Source organism: Vigna unguiculata, chromosome 8 (assembly GCF_037176805.1).
Source record: "Vigna unguiculata cultivar grain cowpea cultivar isolate G323 ecotype 2 chromosome 8, ASM3717680v1, whole genome shotgun sequence".
In the NCBI taxonomy this organism is placed as follows: Eukaryota; Viridiplantae; Streptophyta; class Magnoliopsida; order Fabales; family Fabaceae; genus Vigna; species Vigna unguiculata.
In genome coordinates, this window is record NC_140799.1 from 13169129 (window position 1) to 13188211 (window position 19083).

General features: G+C 34.6%; 1 protein-coding gene across 1 annotated transcript; it reads right to left on the reverse strand.

Annotated features, from left to right (window-relative positions):
• Positions 1-9964: 9964 nt before the first annotated feature.
• On the reverse strand, positions 9965-11965 carry LOC146884171 (uncharacterized). Its single transcript, XM_085665879.1, has 4 exons — positions 11018-11965; positions 10698-10921; positions 10368-10625; positions 9965-10280 (listed from the first exon to the last, which is right to left on the reverse strand). The coding sequence occupies exons 1-4, from the start codon at positions 11846-11848 to the stop codon at positions 9965-9967; spliced, it is 1629 nt and encodes a 542-aa protein (XP_085522005.1). The 5' UTR covers positions 11849-11965.
• Positions 11966-19083: the final 7118 nt, after the last annotated feature.

Below are 19083 nucleotides of genomic sequence, written 5' to 3' on the forward strand. Positions count from 1 at the left end.
TAGCACAACGTGGTTGCAGAGCTTCGCGTGGTGGTGGTGGGTGGCCGGAGCAGCAGGTTGCAAAGAGAGAGAGAGAGAGAGAGAGAGAGAGAGAGAGAGAGAGAGAGAAGAGAAATGCGGTGCGGGGAAGAAGAAGAGGGGTTCACGAATTTTGAGCCATAATTAAATGATATGGCCTCGGTTCAATTAAGAACCGAGGCATATAGCCCTATTTGGCCCCGGTTCAGTGCCATCCAAGGCCAAAGACGTAACGACTAGTGGCATTTTTGAAATATCCAGCCACGTTTTTGGCTTGGAATCTCTGGAACCAAAGTATATAACCCTCTTTTGGCACTGGTTTTTGAGAACCGAAGTCTATAACTCTTTTTTGCTTCGGGTTTTCTCTGAATCGAGGCATAAAAGTTGCCTGAAATTGTAAAAATGTCACCGCACCATTATATGCTTCAGTTCCTGACCAACCGAAGCATATAAGGCGAGTTAAAAAGCAAAATTTGCATAAGTGAAAATCAATTTAAAGATTTTCCATCATTCAATAGATTTTTTCAAACATAAATTCAAAATTGAACATATAATTGCATGCACTTAAACAATTGCATTGTCACCCCAATATTATTAAATATTGGATGGAATCACACATGAATCTATTGAAGTGAAAGTAACTTATTATTATTAGCATAAAATTCAAATAAAAGTATATAATAAATTAATGTTCAACACATCGAAATCTATATGAACACTCGATAAAAATATTATTACATAACATATAATTTTTATAATAAAAAATTGTAAACACGTTTATGAATTTTCTACCAAAAATTATCAATTTTTTCATACACAATTTTGTTTGTATAAAATTACAAATAATTATGTACAATTTTTTCAACAAAAAAAAAATACAAACCTTCTTAGGAGACACAACTACTCAAGCCTCTATACACCAAATAAATATGAATTTGTAGCCACAATATTTAAGTGAATAATCATATTTTGATCCATTTTTTTTATCCACATTTAACTCACTACTTTAATCACCATTTAATTATCTATTTTGATTTTTTAACCTGCAATCATCTTAAATTATCACATCACACCATTATAAAAAAATCAAAATAAATAATTGAAAGATGATTAAAGTGATGGGTTAAAAATGGATCAAAATATCATTATCTCTTATAAATCAACTCTTCCTTTTTGCAACAGTTTTTTATTTATTTTTTTCACAGTGGAGCTTTGAAGAATATTGACTTAAAATTCAGAACTAACAAATATATATTATTATTATTTGTTTAAGCAAAATTGTGATTCAGGGTATATTCCTCAAGTAAATGTGGATATCCATATTTTTTTTTATCAGTGAACATTTATATATTTGGTTTGTTTGAAGGTGAATTAGTTCTTGATGATGGAATAAGAAAAGTGATTTCTGGACAATGCTAAAAGAAAAAGATGGTGATGGTTCAAATTTGAGACTGCAAGCATCCTTTTTGATTTGAAAAGTTATATGTTGTTTTCTGAAGTGCATTGTTTTGTGGACAAAGACAACTATTGATGTCTTGCCGAATCCGCTTTCGCGTGATTCACTTTTCGTCCACTTTCACATCATACCCCAACTGGAACACTCAAATTCACTTCATCTAGACACAGTATAGTTTTCAGAAAATTGAAAGGAAAAAAATGTGAAAAAGAAAAGAAACTTTGCTTTCAAAGGTCAAACCAAGCCACTATCATCGCTGGCTATTATGGCTTGCTGAGTGGAGTTATTAGTGCTTGGGTTAAACTTCATTAATATACTGTTTTTGTGCCTCGAACTTTTAATCAAGCTGTTAACTGAGTTTAGTCAAATGTGTTCCCCCACTAATAACGTTGTAAAAACATTAATTTCCTATGAAATAAAAAAGTTTGCCAAAAGCTTTTTCCTCATCTTCAACCGAATAGAAAGGAGCTTAATAATTTTGTGCGCCATCAAAGTTTATGTTCAAGAACGATGAATTTGTATGATAAAATAGACTTTTATCAAGAAAGTAAAATAATATATATAATAATTTTTTTTTACAAATATTTGACAATAATTTTAACAAAATCAATATATATATATATATATATATATATATATATATATATATATATATATATATATATATATATATATATATAAAGACTATGTATGTATACATAGATATAGATTTGTACGTGGGATAGTCTCAAGTCTCAACTTTTCAATCCGATACTAAATTACGATTTTTTTATATATATGGCCATGACCTTCATTTTTTTTATATTTATATATTATTTTTTAAAAATTTAATATTTTAATATATATTATATATATTTATATTCTAATTTTTTTTATATATATATTTATATTTATAGATGAAGAATATTCTTTTTTTACATTTATTTTTCAATTTTATCTTCTAAATAATTTTTAAATAAAAATAGTTATGTTATTAATACACCAGTGCAGTAAGGACTTTTGGCCCCGGTTATTTTCATCATTTTGCCTCGGTTTTAGACCCGAGGCATATTGGGAAGAGACCAAAAGGTCGGTTGCAAAGGAACCAGAGCCATAGAGGGACTTTTTTTCTTCGGGTATATGAGAACCGAAGCCATCTTCACACATCCAACCATCAACTTCACGCACCAGTTGTAGTGCTGCTTTCAGCCACCGCGCCACCAATCTGCAACAGACGCACAGAACAGCAGCGTCGCCGGTGCACAATCCACCATGGAATCATCGTTCACACACCTAAAAACGCAACAGCAACACCTTCATCGCCATGTACTTGCGGCAGCACACCACCGTGTCGCTCGTCACAGTGCCACCATGCTTCACTGCACCTGTCACGACGCACCTCACCATGACAGCCACCGCATCAGAACCAACAGCCACCACTACCATCACCATGCGCGAAACAACAGCATTCAACACACCTTGACAGTCACCACAAGCCTCCACGCATGAGCCATAAACAGATCTGCAACAACGAAACACCATGGACCTCGCCTAAACCATGGCAGCGAAGAATGCAGCTGCAGTCACGACTGAAGCAACCAATCATGGCAGCGGAAGCACCTGCACACGCGAACCTGCATCTGCACCACGCTCACGGAGAGGAGAAAAATTTGGGTTGGCGCAAAGAAGATGAACAGGTGCAGGGTTCACGAATTTGGAACCCTAAATAAGGTCTATGGCCTCGGTTCTATTAATAACCGAGGCATAAAGTCGTATAGGCCTCGGTCCTATTTCACCCAAGGCCAAAGCCTCTGCTGTTAGTGGCAATTTTGAAATTTTGGGGAACACTGACGAGTTATAGGCCTCGGTTAAGTGATAAACGAAGCATAAAAGCTCTTATAGGCTTCAGTTGGATGGGGACCCGAGGCAAAAAGGTTCAAAAAATTTCAAAAATACCACCGCGTCCTTATAGGCTTCGGTTTCGCAGTAACTGAAACCTATAAGACGAGTTAAAAATGCGATTATGCACTAGTGATATTATTTTTTAAGTGATTATTTATTTAATTTAATTATTTTTCAAACTTAATCATTATAAATGAAAATTAATTATAGCAAAATAAAAATTATTTTATGTTTAATTTTATAATTATAAATGATAACAATACTTATTATTTTATTATCATAAAAAAGTAAATACAATATTTTTACTAGTTTATATAAAATTTTTGGAATTACTCTTTTGGTTGCTTTTTTCATTAAATTTCTTGAATCAGACCAAGATTTTTCATCAAAATTAAACTTGTGAATAAGGATGATTTGTTTTATTGGTGTAATTGACATAATCCTAATATAAATTTTGATAAAAAAATCTTGCTCCATTTTAAGAGATTTAATAAAAAAAGATCAAATTGCATCAATTTAAAAAAAAAAATCAAAATCAAATTGAGACTAAAAAACATCATACATCTTTAAACAAAAAATGGATTAAAAGAGTAACTCAACCAAAATTTGGACCTTGCGAAAAAAAAAACGAAGATCCACCAATATATATATATATATATATATATATATATATATATATATATATATATATATATATATATATATATATATATATAAAGATGATGAGATATTAACATGTGAATAATCAAAAGATATGCTTCCTCTGTATTATCACTCAATGTACCAATCAGTTTTCCACACTATTAGATTGAAATAAATCCGAGCTCAACACTAGAAAATATTGTAAGTTACTCATCTCACTACATGAAATTTCAAAATATGTTTGATTTGATGTACATGAGAACTCACATTGCTTAAACACGAAAGGAAGCAATATTTTATTTATTTTATGTATGATGCAGATTTTTCATGTTAACTGTGGAAAAGCTTGTAAACTGTGGTAAAAGCTTGGTATTAGTACGGTTTTGGTATGTTTACAATTTTTTTTAGTTCTTATAAAATTATTATCTTTATTAAGTATGGAGATTAAAAGGAAATTTTTGTAAGAAAAAATAAATGAAAATTCCGTATACCTTTTAAAATTAAAAAATATATTTTAGAGGAAATGTTTTTATTTTACACTATGTTTGGAAGGGACGAAAGTGAAGCAGTGAAATATTTTACACTATGATGGTGTGGTGAAGAAAATGAGAAGAAAATTATTTCCTTCCTGCTGCAATGAAAATAAAAAACAATGAAGAGAAGACTTTTGTCTCAAAGAAGATTAATGATTTCCCAATTTTTCATATGCACTGAAAAAATGAAACATGCAACCACCAATTCTTATTATATAAAGGCGAAAACAACACGCAGAAGTCGTTTTTTGTCATATTTATACACGGAGCATGGAGCTTGCTTAATTCGTGCCTAACATCACTTAATGAGTGGACTACAATAACTTTTTGATGGGAGAATTAAAGGCTTGAAGGAAAATCTCTTTTAAGACTAAGACCAAAACTTAATATTTAAAGCATGAACTTAATTATTAATTCGCTTCACTGAATAAATTTTATATTTTAGAGACTTGAATATTTTATGAAATTAATTTAAATTTGTATATAAAGTAATCTTTAACTTAATTCGTAAATTATGAAAATAAATTAACTAATTTCTTTTCTCGATATAGAGAGAGAATTCTCATTAAACTTTTATAAAATAAATTAATTATTTAATAAACTAGCGTGAAGTTACCTATAAATTATAAATTAATTTAAGAATAAGTTTTTCGTAAACAAGATAAAAACAAGTTAATATTTGATGTGAAAATTTATTTTATGATTTAAGTGAGTGCAAAGTTTTTGTGTTCATGTTTCTTAAGAAAACTCTAAGTATCTCAACAGATATTAAGTAATCAAAATGTTATTTAAATATGAAGTGCACTTCAAAGAAGTTTAAAAGAGATAAGAGAAGGTTCAATTGAAACAAGGAAACAAGGCAACGTAAATGAATACAAAGGGTGCATAATGGAGAAGAAAGTACTACTAGAAAAATGCAATTTAGCTACCGAAATAATTTAATGGGTTAATTATGGTTTTGGTTCCTGAATTATTATGCGATTTTGGTTTTAGTCCCTCTTCTAAAGTTTGCTCTAATTAGGTCCCTATCCTTTCAAAACTCATGGGATTAATCCTCGAAATCTAACACTGTTAATATTTTTTTTAACGTGACAAACGGTATTTTACGTCAACAATTTTATTTAAAAACGTGGCAAATTTTTTAATTAAAAAATAAAATTGATTTTCCAGCTAATCTTCTTCTCCTTTGTTAGGCTAGGTTTCTCTCCCAAATCTCCATTAGAGCTTCTTTTGCTCCTTCCATTCTGCAAAATCCAAAGATAGAAAAGATCTTCATCTTTTTCTTCTCTCTCGCGTGGGATGTAGCTTCCCCTTCATCTCCCCATTCGAGCATGCAGTCACCGTTGTAGCGCTCGCCGACGATGCTGTCACACCTTGCATCCATGTTTTTATTCCGCGCGCGAGAACCCTAATCCAGCCACCACTCCACGACTACAACTATTTCGTCCGTTCAGTTGCCGCTGGTGACACCGCTTGGGGTCGAAGTGCTTGCCTGCGTCAACCACATCAGCCATCGCGCAAAACCCTTCTATTTCTATTTGCTCACACGTGTTCTCCTTCAAGCTTCCATGGCTTCTTCCTTCCGCGGGCTACACGGGATCCACTATTGTTAGCACAATGTCGTTCGCAATCGGAGGCACCAATTCCCCATTTAATTATTTTTTTTTTCTGATTAGTTATTCTTCTTGATTTTGGGTTGTAACTCATGAGTGTTGTTATCACTATAATGAAAAGGGAGAAATGAAAATATTCTTTTGGTTTTGGTTTTGCATAGTGTTGATTGATGGATGGGTGCGTAGGGGGAAGAAGAGGATGAAGGTTTAAAATGGATTATGAAATTTTGTTGTACGTATTTGAGGATGAAGATTCTCTGTGTTAGTTTTGTGAAAATTAAGAAAATGTAGTGTTTTGGTGTTTATTGGCATTGATGGAAGAATATGTGGTTGTGTTGGGTGATGGAGACGAAGGGTGAAACTGGTATGAGACGGAGGAGATGTTTTGGAGGAAGGGGAAGCAATATTGGAGATCCAGGTGGAGCTGCCCCACGAAAGGTGCAAAATCAATTTTATTTTTTAATTAAATAATTTGCCACGTGTTTAAATAAGATCGTTGATGTAGAATATCGTTTGCCACATTATGAAAAATATTAACAGCGTTAGATTCTGAGGACTAATCCCATGAGTTTTGAAAGGATAGGGACCTAGTTAGAGCAAACTTTAGAAGAGGGACTAAAACCAAAATCGCTTAATAATTCAGGGACCAAAAACATAATTAACCCTAATTTAATCACAAATTGTGACTGAAATAGTCATCGATTTATAGTAGTCGCAAATAGCCACTGATTTAGCAATTGAATACATGTAGTACAATAATATTCATTACTATAGCGACCGAAATAGCCACAAAAAACTTTTAGTCTTTAAATATTATGTTTTAGCCACTGATTTAGTGACCAAAATAAATCTTATTTTACAAAATATATTTAATATGGTAATTAGTCACTGAATATTTTTGGTCGTCAAACATTATTTAATATGTAATGTTTTAGCCACTGATCTAATGACCGAAATAAATTTTATTTTGTAAAATATATTTAATGTGGTAATTAGCCACTGAATATTTTCGGTAGCTAAAATATTATTTAATATCTAATATTTTAGCGACCAAAATAAATTTTATTTTTGTAAAATATATTTAATATGGTAATTAGCCACCGAATATTTTTTGTCACTAAAACAATATTTAATATGTAATGTTTTAGTCACCGATTTAGCGACCAAAAAAAATATTATTTTATAAAATATAACTAATATGGTAATTAGCCACCAAATATTTTCGGTCGCTAAAACATTATCCAGTATCTAATATTTTAGCCACTGATTTATCCACCAAATAAAGTATTATATTATAAAATATATTTAATATAGTAAGTAGTCACTTAATATTTTCGATAGCTAAAATATTATTTATTTAATATAAATTATAATTAATTAAATTATGTATTTCTACATTTTGTCGACACTTAAAAGAAAAATAATATCCTACTTTAAAAATACTCCACTACCATTAGAACCTCTACCACCACCAACATCAACACCACCACCATTGCCACCACCACCATCACCACCACTATCACCACCACCACCACCACCACCACCTTCACCGCCACATCCACCACCACATCCACAACCAACATCACTACCACCACAACCACCACATCCATCACCACCATAACCATCATTACCACCACCTCCACCATAACCACCACTAACACCACATCCACCACTACCACCACCACAACCTCCACCACCACCATAACCAAGATCACCACCACCACTAACCCACCACATCCACCACCATAACCAAGATCACCACCACCACCTCCTCCATCACCAACATCCACTGTAAGATTTATTAACTATAGGCAATTACACTTTTTCTTTATCTTTAGTCACATTTTCTTTATCATAACTATTAAAAATGTTAATATAGATCAATTTTGTAAATTATAATAACGTTTTACAAATAAATATTATTATAAATTATATTAACTCAAATTTTAAATAAAAGTTATTATAAATTATTATTTTATATTAATATTTAGGTTTAATCACATGCAAAGTCCTCGTTTTGGTTAAGAAATCTCAATTGGGTCCTCAGCTTCAAAATTGTCCCAATTGAGTCCTTAAGTTTGAAAATTTGTATTAAATAAACCATTTCCGTCAGGTACTGTGAAACGGCGTTTGATGTTGCTGTGATGTAATATTGAACAGTACACGTGTAATTTGTTGATAAATTTCACTGTTGTTGACGTGTATATAAGAAGAGGCAATGCTTATGACTTTGCCCTAGCAATTGAAGAAAGAAAAAGTAAAGTAGCTATGTCATTTTCAAATTCGTCTGGATCTTGCACATGTGGGGGGAAGCAACCTAGTGGTGGGTATGATGGTGGTCGTTCATCTCACGGTGGTGGATCTTCCCATGGCTGTGGCGCAAGGATTTTTGCTATTAAGCCCATGTGCTACTGTGGTCAGACAACTGTATTGAGAACAGCAAAAACCCCTAAGAATAGGGGCAAACAATTTTGGGGATGTCCTAAGTTTAAGGTAAGATGTGGGGAAAATTCATTTTTTGTTCAATTTAAGTTTTTTGGCATGAAAAAATGATAACGTGATTGTGGTATTTTGTGGAACAGAGTGGGTCTCAAGATTTGGGTGGCTGCAATTTTTTCCAATGGTTTATTGAACAGGAAATCGAAGAAAGAGATATGGTGCAGATGGAAGAAAAAGATGTGGTGAAGATGGAAGAAAAAGATTTTGGAGGGAATAAAGTGCTGAAAGTAGAGAAGATTGAAGAAAAAGATGTGGTAAATATGAGAGAAAGAGATGGTGGATGGATCATAACTAGGAAACTAGATGAGGCTATAGTTCGTTTGCAAAAGTGGATGAAGTTGATGTTAGGGATGATGGTTGTTGTATGCGTTATGAATGTGATAGTTATATCACTGTTATTGTAAAGACCTAACGTGTTGTATGGGGTGGTTGAACTTTTGTGTTATTTAATGTTTTCAAATGAATTAAACAGATTTAGTTCTAAATTATGCGGTATGAGTCATAAATTATGCGGTATGAGTCATAAATTATACGGTATGAGTCATAAATTATGCGGTATGAGTCATATTTAATGTTTTTATATTCTGTCAATGCACTAAATTGAAAATGCACCAAAATACATAATCAGTCATCCTGTCAATGTTTTGAATCCAACAATTTCACTTAAACATGAAGGTGCACCAAAATACATAATCATTCATCCTGTCAATTCTTTGAATCCAACCATTGTACTTAAACATGAAAGTGCACCAAATACAATACATTAATCAAAGCCCATAAAAGAGATATCATAACATACGTAGAAAATAAAGGCATCCAAACAAAAGAAATGCCCACAAAATAAAGGTCTAAAGAGACCCATCCAAAAAAAAAGTCACTTCCAGTACACAACTGCATTTGGTGTGAATCAAATAGGACTCCTCCTTGGCTTCAATTTTTCCCTCATTTGTGGTGTGGGTGTAGGTTGTGTTGATGGTGTTGGATGAGGTGATGGTCGTGGATGGGTGGATGGTCCTGCTTTGGTGTGTGGTGTTGCCTGGGTTGAGGGAGTTGATGCAGTTCGTTGTGGGCCAGATAATGTAGCAGTACAGTTGATTGAGCCAGTTTGGGTAGGTGGTCCTGGCTGCATGGGTTGTCCTGTCTGCTTGGATGGTCCTGCTGCAGATTGTGTTGATTGAGGCTCCTTTGGCTGAGTGTTATGGGGACAGAATGTTCTATTGTGTCCAACACCCCTGCACACAGTACATCTTTTCTTGTAACCTCCCTTTCTTAATTGAGTTTCATCCTTCTTAATCTCACAAGCCTCTAGTTTCCTCTTCTTTTTAGGCCTTCCTGGCATCACTCTTTTTTTTTGGGGGAAATACATCTGGATATGGAGTTCTTTCCCATGCTTGTTGACCATTGATGGGGTAGATGATAGAATTGTAAGTTTCTTCATATGTGGTCTTTCTAAACCAGTCAGACACGAAGTCCTCTCCATTTAAGTTAAGAAATTTCATTGCAGTAAGTGCGTGACAACAGGGCATGCCACTAATGGCCCACTTTCTGCATGTGCAGTCCCTTTTGTCAATGTTCACAGCAAACTGCTCCCCAAGTTGAGAAATGTGCCTAACTTCAAATAACTTATCTGCTGACCACCTGATTTGTAATAAGAACATGTTATGTACAAGTAAGGAGGAAAAGAAATAACTTAAAGCACAATGTGGACCAGATATTAAAACTGACCTTGGTATCCAATATCTTGTTAACCATGATTCCTTGTCAAGCCTGTTTTGAACTTTTGGGCAGATTGAGCCTTGACGTGATTTGAGCTTTGTTCTGTTGTATGCCCATCTTTTCATTATGTAAACTCTAACATCCTCCAACATGCTAATGATGGGTTTACTTCTGGTATGAACTATTGCACTGTTGAATCCCTCACACATATTGTTCACTAATGTGTCACAATGAGCTCTTGAAGTGAATCTTGACCTTGACCAAAACCTGTTGATTACACTAAATTTTCAAAATCAATTCAGGAAACAAAAAATACAAAGTATATGGAGGATGACGTGCCTTGGTGGAATTGCAATCAAATGTTTGAAAGCATCCAAATTGACCTCCTTAATGTTTTTCATGTGGGCCTCCCAAGCTTGTGGATATGTGGCTCTTGCAGCCTTCCACATGAGTTGATGCAGTTTTTTCCCTAGAAATTTTTTTCTAAAGTTGGAGTATAAGTGCCTGACACAAAAGCGCTGGTCCACTCCTGGTAAAAGCTCTTGTATTGCAGGTAACAAACCCTTACATGTCAAAAATTATAAGCATTAAAAATCAAGTCATGAAAAAATTGACTAAAATATGAGATAAATAAAATGAAAGTTATACGTGCAATTCACCTTCTGTTGGTCCGAAATAAAGGTGCATGCTGCGGCCACTGTTTCCCCACCTATGTCTTCAATGAGTAGGTCCAAAAACCATGACCAAGAGTCCTTATTCTCGACCTCTACAACGGCATATGCAATAGGTAATATTTGTTCATTACCGTCTCTTCCAATTGCTGTCAATAACTCCCCTCCATATTTACCTTTCAGGAAGCACCCATCTAACCCAATGAAAGGCCTACAGCTTGTGAAACTATCCTTGCATGCCTTCAAACATGCATAAAATCTCCTGAAAATTAATTCACCATTTATTTCCTCAACTTTGATCTTCACTGTTGACCCTGGATTGGTTCTCAAGAGCTCGTGTGCATAGTCATAGATTCTCTTGAATTGCTCTTTATATGAACCCTCCACATTTTTTGCTGCCATTGCTTTAGCCCTATATGCCATATTCCTAGATATTCCTATATTCCATTTTCTGCTCACTTTCTCACGCATATCAGTAACTTTCATATGTGGATTTTCCCTAACAGTTTTTTCCATGTGCTTACTTAACCATTCTGAATTCATCAATTTTAAGTTGAAATCTCTGCTACAGGTATGAACATCAATTATTTTCCTTAGTTGCCATGTGTTTATAGCAGACATGTATGCACAATAAGCATACCATGTGCATTTTCCACCAGCACCCACACATTTCATTGAAACTCTCTTCTTATCATTCTTAACAAATTTCAAATTTTTCCCATTTTGAAGTGAATAAGTGCGCATGGCATCTGTGAACTCCTTCTTCTCAGTAAAAAAAGTTCCTACTTCCCATTTGAAATCATACATTTTTTTTGGCATACAAAACGTTGGAAACCTACCATAACTTTCTTTATCAAAGGTATCCTCCTCACTTTCTGATGCACTAATTAACTCATCAGAATGGCACTCATTATCAGAAACAGGACTGTCTTCAACACTATCTGAATCACTTTGCTGATGTTTCACATTTTTCCTAGAGGACCGTTGTGGTTTTTTTCTATCTTTTGTCTTTGCACACTCAGCATCCTGCTGTGAAACATTTTCAACTTCACATTCAATATCACCAACCCACTCATCTTCCATATCACTGTGAACTTCACATTCAATGCTAACATCAATTAGTCCCTCATCACTACAAGTCTCAGATTCAGTATCCTCTTCCAGAAGTACATCATCAACATATGTATCATCTTCCTCCTCTTCTTCACAAACATCTACATTTTCTTTTTTACCCTCACTATCATTCTCCACCTCATGTTCACCTCCACCCAAACCATCCTCCACCTCATGTTGACCTAAACCATTACCAGCTCCCACCTCTTTATCAACTTCTCCACCACATTCAAACTGACCATCCTCGTGTATATCTTCTAATCCAGGTTCAGCTTCAATTTGTATCTGCTCCCCTTCACCAACACACCCAAACTCGGTACCCTCTTCTATCTCTTCTAAACCAGGTTGAACCCCCTCAATGGCCTCTATTATCTCTGGTTCAATCATCTTATGTACCACATACAAGTGCACTACACCATTTAGCTTGGCTAAGTTAACCATATGCATAGCACCCTTATCATCTGTTAAAAGTTCTAACCTATCTTCCAGCACTGACCCACCTCCTAAAGAGTACCATAACTCCTTAATATTGACGTGTCCTAACTCTGTCAGTCCATCTACAATCTCAAAATAACTCCACCTGTCCGGGTCACAAAACCACTCTCTAGTTTCCCCTTCAAAGACCAGTTTTCCATTATCATGACATACAAAACTTCCACTGTGGTGGACCACAACTTCAAAGCGGTCGTCACACATATCACCCTATATATACAGATATAACCACAAATCAATTAAGAAATTACAGTCCCTACCACACACTAAAATGGGGGACCACAGTGACAAAATATTTAGACACCCACGTGGGAGACAAAAACCATAAAAGAGAACCCCACCACCACACCGAATATGGAAAAGCAAACAAACTTTACACATAACCAACACACTTAAACAACATTATCCACCAACCAAATCTTACGCAAAACAAAACAATCACAGAATAAAGTGCACCAAATCATACTTAAAGGAATATAATCAAATTTAGTAGCAAAATCCAACATCCAAAGCTAACTCACCTTCGCAACAGTGCACCTCCTACAAATTCTTCTTCGATGAACCACGAACGCCAATGAAAATGACCCACCAACAAGTGAAACCCACGAACGCTAGAACAAATGCCCTAATCTTCCACCCTACCCACCTTTTCCTTAGCTTCGCGCTCACTTGCTCAGTTCCTGCGACATGAAGTAAATAAACCCTAACTTCAAATTTGGAGATTTGTTAACTTTTGAGATTACCAGCCAATGTCGTTCCATTTCTTTTCCTTTTTTTCGTTTTACATTTTTTATTTTCCACGTCAGTAAAAAAGTCCAACGCAAACTGTCTACTGTACATCGCCGTTAAACATTTTAACAGTGTTAACGATTTGCCCTTATTTAATACAAATTTTCAAACTTAAGGACTAAATTGGGACAATTTTGAAGCTGAGGACCCAATTGAGATTTCTTAACCAAAACGAGGACTTTGCGTGTCATTAAACCTAATATTTATATAATAACATTTTCAAATATATATTATTATTAATAAAATTAATTTATTATATTATTATGGTTAAATCATTCCAAAGGTCTCCATTTTTGATGAAGGATTGACCCCAACCAAGGATAGAGGCACATGCTTAAGAAGACTAAGCATGTTTAGAAAAGAAGTTCACTAATCCTTCATCCCTTTCATTGGTGTTTGTTATTTCTGATTTCCTAAGTTGACTTAGTTGAATCAACTTTAGTTGTCTTGTTGACCTGTGACTAGGTTTGACTTGTTGACTATAGTTGACTTGACTTAAGCCAACATGCTAATCTATGTTTATTTGCTTTGTAGGTTAATTAGGAGTAAGAAAGCAATGCTAGGTGGCGCATGGTGATTGGGGAGCATAAATGATGTGGAGGAGAGAGTAAATCAAAGGCATAAAGCATAAAGTAAAAGGCATGAAACAAGTGTACCTAAGAAATGGCTTCTAGCCTAGCCTTGTAGTGGTGTGCTTCTCACATTTTTACCATTTCTTTCCTTTCCATTTTATGTTTTCTTCTTCCTTTAATTGTTCTTGGTTTTCTATGGTTTATGTGCTTTCCATTTCCTTTTTGTTTTGAATCAATCCATCATCTTCTTCTCTTGAGCTTTGTGAAAGGAACCTTCACATCTAGATAGCTTGCTATCTTAATGTCCAGTGGGGATTTCACATAGCTTTCTTAATCAACTCACACCATATTCAATAATCTTAAAAGAGAACAACATAATCCTTCATCATTTGGTATCTAGAGCTTTGGTTGTCCTTGAATATGGTATTTTCATGTTCTAACCTTGTCTTGTGTAGCTATCTTTGAATGGTCCACATAAAAATAGTGTTGGTAGCAACGTGTGCGTTTTTGAAAATAATACTGCAGCTAGCTCAGTGGTCCAAAAGTAACTTTCTTTATATAAAAAGAAAGCTCTGTGAGTCTAGTTTCCAACAAAAAACGAATTAACGCATTTGGAGTTTTGTGGAGAGAGTTATGATCAAATGAGTGAGCAAAGGTCAGAGTTGCCGAGAAAACGAAAAACAACGTTTTCAGGTTATGTTGTGGCAATTTTGGCTTCGGTTTTGTGACTCTTTTACTCCTAAATGTGGTTGAATAACATGTCTTTTGATGCTTAGTCCTTGAGCCTCAAATTCATGAGTTTAAATGCATGATAGCTACATGTTTGTGTCTTTGTGTATGTCATGTTGAGTCTTTAAATGTGTCTAACTTTTGCTTGAGTCATATGTCATATGCTTCTTTGAGTTTTCTTATTCTTGTTTCTAAGTATTTGAGCTATTGCATGAGATCTATGCCTTTTGTTGTAGCATGCTCCTTGAAATTGATTTTGACCTAATTTTTAAGGAACTAAGTGTTCAAGACACCCTAAAATATCCTTCTCATCATCTTAAGTACCTAGTTTTGAAAAGAAAAATTATTTTCATGACCAAAAACAGTTTGGCCGAGAGCTAATGTGTTGCTTGGTGAATCCATTTGGCCATTTTTACTAGGTGTTATGCTATCAAATTTTATACTTGGATTTTGGGTGATATTGGCAAATTAGTTCCATGCTTTAACTTGGTTATGATCTTTCTTGGTGTATTCATAATTTGAGGTATAATCTTGGCTTGTTCAAATGCTTTCTATAGAGATTCACTCCATAACTTCGAACACTTCAAACTCCTTTACAACATCCTCTTGTGTGATCGTAAACTCGTTGGTCTTTCTTGGAAGCACCAAAATGTGCACTCCAAAGAAATCCCTGAAAACTCTATTCCTTTACGATGAAGAACCATGAATAAAAAACGTGTACGACCATTCTCTCATTGGAATGTGGCGCAAATGTGGTTGTTCAGAGTTATAAAGCCCACATTTGCTTCTATCTCTAAAACACAAGCCCGACAAGGTAATGTGCTTTATTGAGCGATACTAACTGGTGGGTGAACGCAACTTTGATTCAATTAAGGTGATAATTTTGTCACTTCTTGTTGAAATGGATAAGTTGAAAATCCTTGTCACACTTTTTTTCCGTTTTTGTTGTGGATTGTGTGCCTATGCATGTTGTTATTGCAACAATGACAACCTTTCAAATTTCCATAACTTGAATTCGTGTATGGTTGGCGTATTGTCAACTTCTCCCGGTTGTGCCACATGTTGGTGGTTTCTTATGACTATTCTCTAGACGCATGATAAAATTTTACCACGCTCATGGTGGATGTTATTGTTGTTGTTCAAAGCTTAGGTAGCTTCAAACTATAGCATTTGATGAGTATATTTTTATACACTTTTAGAATACTTAATCTTATCTATGTTAAGGTGTAATTGAATTTAAATTCATTACTTTAACTCCCAAATGAAATAAAATGAGCTTTAAATAAAATTATGCACTATATCAAATTTTGAAGCCATATAAGATGATACACGCTATAGGTGGAAGAAATGTACAAGACAATCTAGTTAGAAGAGTGTAATTAGAAAATCTAGTCTATGAATTTTTTTTTTAAATGACTTGATAAATAATCTATGAACTTTAATGTTATTTCATTGGATAGATGTTTCTTAAACGTTTTAGTGTGTACTTTGTGCAATTGAAGCGAAATAAAACTCATAAATTGTATATAAATGATAGAGATAACTTGTATTATAACTTTATAGACGATCTGGTCATGATTAAATTAAATTTAATATTTGTCATCGGTACAACTAAATTAGACATGAAGTTGTTCATTCATTTGAATTATCTTTCAGTGTATAGTTAACATGGTACAGATTAAATAATCAACTTGTATATCTTAAGATCTGATAAGATATAAAATATTGGAAACATACATTATCTTTTGTTGGATATTATAAGTTATTTTAGAAATAATTTCTTTTAATATCTCTAAACTTATAGAAAATAATTTTTAATTTACCGTAAATTAGTTGAATAGAGACTTTAAGAAGTCTTAACTCTACTTATATCCCAACTAAAGACCTTTAATCAAGTTAAATCTCCGTCTCTAATCGGTAATGAGGTGTTCTTCCAAAATTATAACCGTACAGTATCCAAAAGTGTTGAAGAATGTGCTTTCATGTGGCTCTTGACCATTAAAATTTTTAAATAAAGAAACCATAGTTATAAAGAACGGTGTAGAACAGTGTTTAACTAAGAAGTGGACAAATTAGAAATCACGCGAGTGATGATCCAAAGCAAGTGCAACTCGTCACAGTGACGTGTATACCTTATCCTTCGTTGAATTTCCAATTTCAAGTAACAAAATCTTCACCATATTTATCATAATAGTTCTTTTTTTTTCTAATTCAAAAGTTAAATCATACTCTTCCTAAACCATAAATTCGAGCAAATTATACTACAAAGCATAGTTTTATTATTTTTATAAAACTTGTAACGTCCCATTTAATTATTAAGCGTAATTAAAAAAAACGCCACACACAAATAGTACAACAGCGCAGTCTTGGGGTCCTTAACGCAACCCCTACAAAGCTAGGCACGCCACGATGCCAATAGAAAACCAGTAGGAAAGTTTAACAGATGAATGTAAAGTAATAAAACATAATGCAATACATGGGCCATAGCCCTAAAGAAAGCCCAATAAGAAACTAAAGTCTAGTCCATGCAGATTATGCAGCGGAACCTTTACATCCCTGTTGCCCACGGGTGTTCCTCGCATCTGCTCACATCATCAACATCGCAAAAGAGATTACCACACAACAGAACACACAACAATAAAAGTAGGGTAAGCTAGAGCACAAAAGATTTCATCCATACACTCAGATATATTTTCACAATCTCATATACACATATCAATCAAGCATGTTATGACTTCTCAGACAATACACTAAGTCACGACTTGACTCATCTGGATACATATAACCTGGTCGGATTCAGCGGATGCTTGCACTTATGGTGGATACCTCTGCTCACCCCCGAGCTACTCACGCCCAAGCTATGTGTTACAAGTGTTACAATGAAATCAATTTCCCTCACCACAAGGTTAGCCCTTAATGAATTTCAGGCCTCTTGCTACTCTCACCACAAGAGTTAGTCCGCTTTAGGTGAGACTAACTGACTCCTTAGAGTGTCAGGATGCAACCTTACCTTGAATCCTTACCTAGTTATACAGATGGGGCACCACCATGGACACCCACTAACAGGGGCCATGGAATTACGTCCCGACCACTGAAGCACGACCCTAAGACCCCACCTAGAGATCTCAAGGATTTATGCACTAACTGTCGACCAAACGTATTCATTCAATCAAGAAAACCCATCATGCATATATGTATTTACACTATACCAATCTTTATAGTTAATCCCTTTCGCATCCTAGCTCAATCAATACCAATTCATGTTTCATACTCCATTCGTGAATATACCATTCCAACTCATCTCATTATCATGCCACTTTAATACCAACCTCCTCATTAAGGTCACATGCTAAGTTCATGCCAAATTCATCATTTACAATCCATGAATCACATCACTCATTTAGATTTATTTATCTCATGCATTCAACACAATAATCCAATCCAAGCAAGCATAAACCATTTCATATTCCAGAAACAACCACACAATCACACTGCCTCGCCCAGCTCCTCGCTCAGGCTGAAGGGTTTCGCTTAAGCGAGAGGGTCTCTCGCCCAAGCGAGCTCCCTTCACTACAAAAAATTTTGTAAATTATAACAGTTTTAGTACGATGGTTGTTTAAAACCATCACTTTCAACCATATAATACGACAATTTAAAAACTGTCACATTTAACATATAAAATGTGGTAGTTTTAATCGCCATATTTTGAACCGTCATATTTTATAAATAAAATATGACATTTATAACTGCCATTTCTTTTAATAAATTTGAAACTTTTAACTTTTCAGAATTCCCTCATATTATTTTAATAAATCATCTGTTCCCTCTTCTTGTATGCCTTTCCCTATTCTTTGTACCCTAATTTTCCCTATTATCTCCATCCTCCCTCATTTCTTGCAAACACATTGCCATCACATCAGACCTCATTAACACCACACTTGAATCTCACCACCACTGTCATCGTCGCATACCTCGTCCCGCCGAAACTGAAACGCAATGTGAATGTCGCACTTGGAGCTCACAGTGGCAGCACACCTGAACCTCATCATGCGTTAGCGCACCTATACCTAATGGTCGTGGGCCACCAGACTCTTATCAAGAGTATCAGAAACAATTTTTCAATTTGCTTGCTTCGATTAAGGAGGTTAGGTTTCCCCATCTCCATTTTATTTCTTTTAACACTTCCATTTTTCTTCTTTTATCACTCCTTCTCTATAATGTTGAAAGACAATGGGATTCAGAAAGTGAAGCTTTTTGATGCAGATGAATCGACCATGAGTGCCTTGGCTGGGACTGAGATTGAAGTTATGGTGGTTATCCCTAATATTCAGCTTGTTGAGAGGAATGACTATGGAAGTG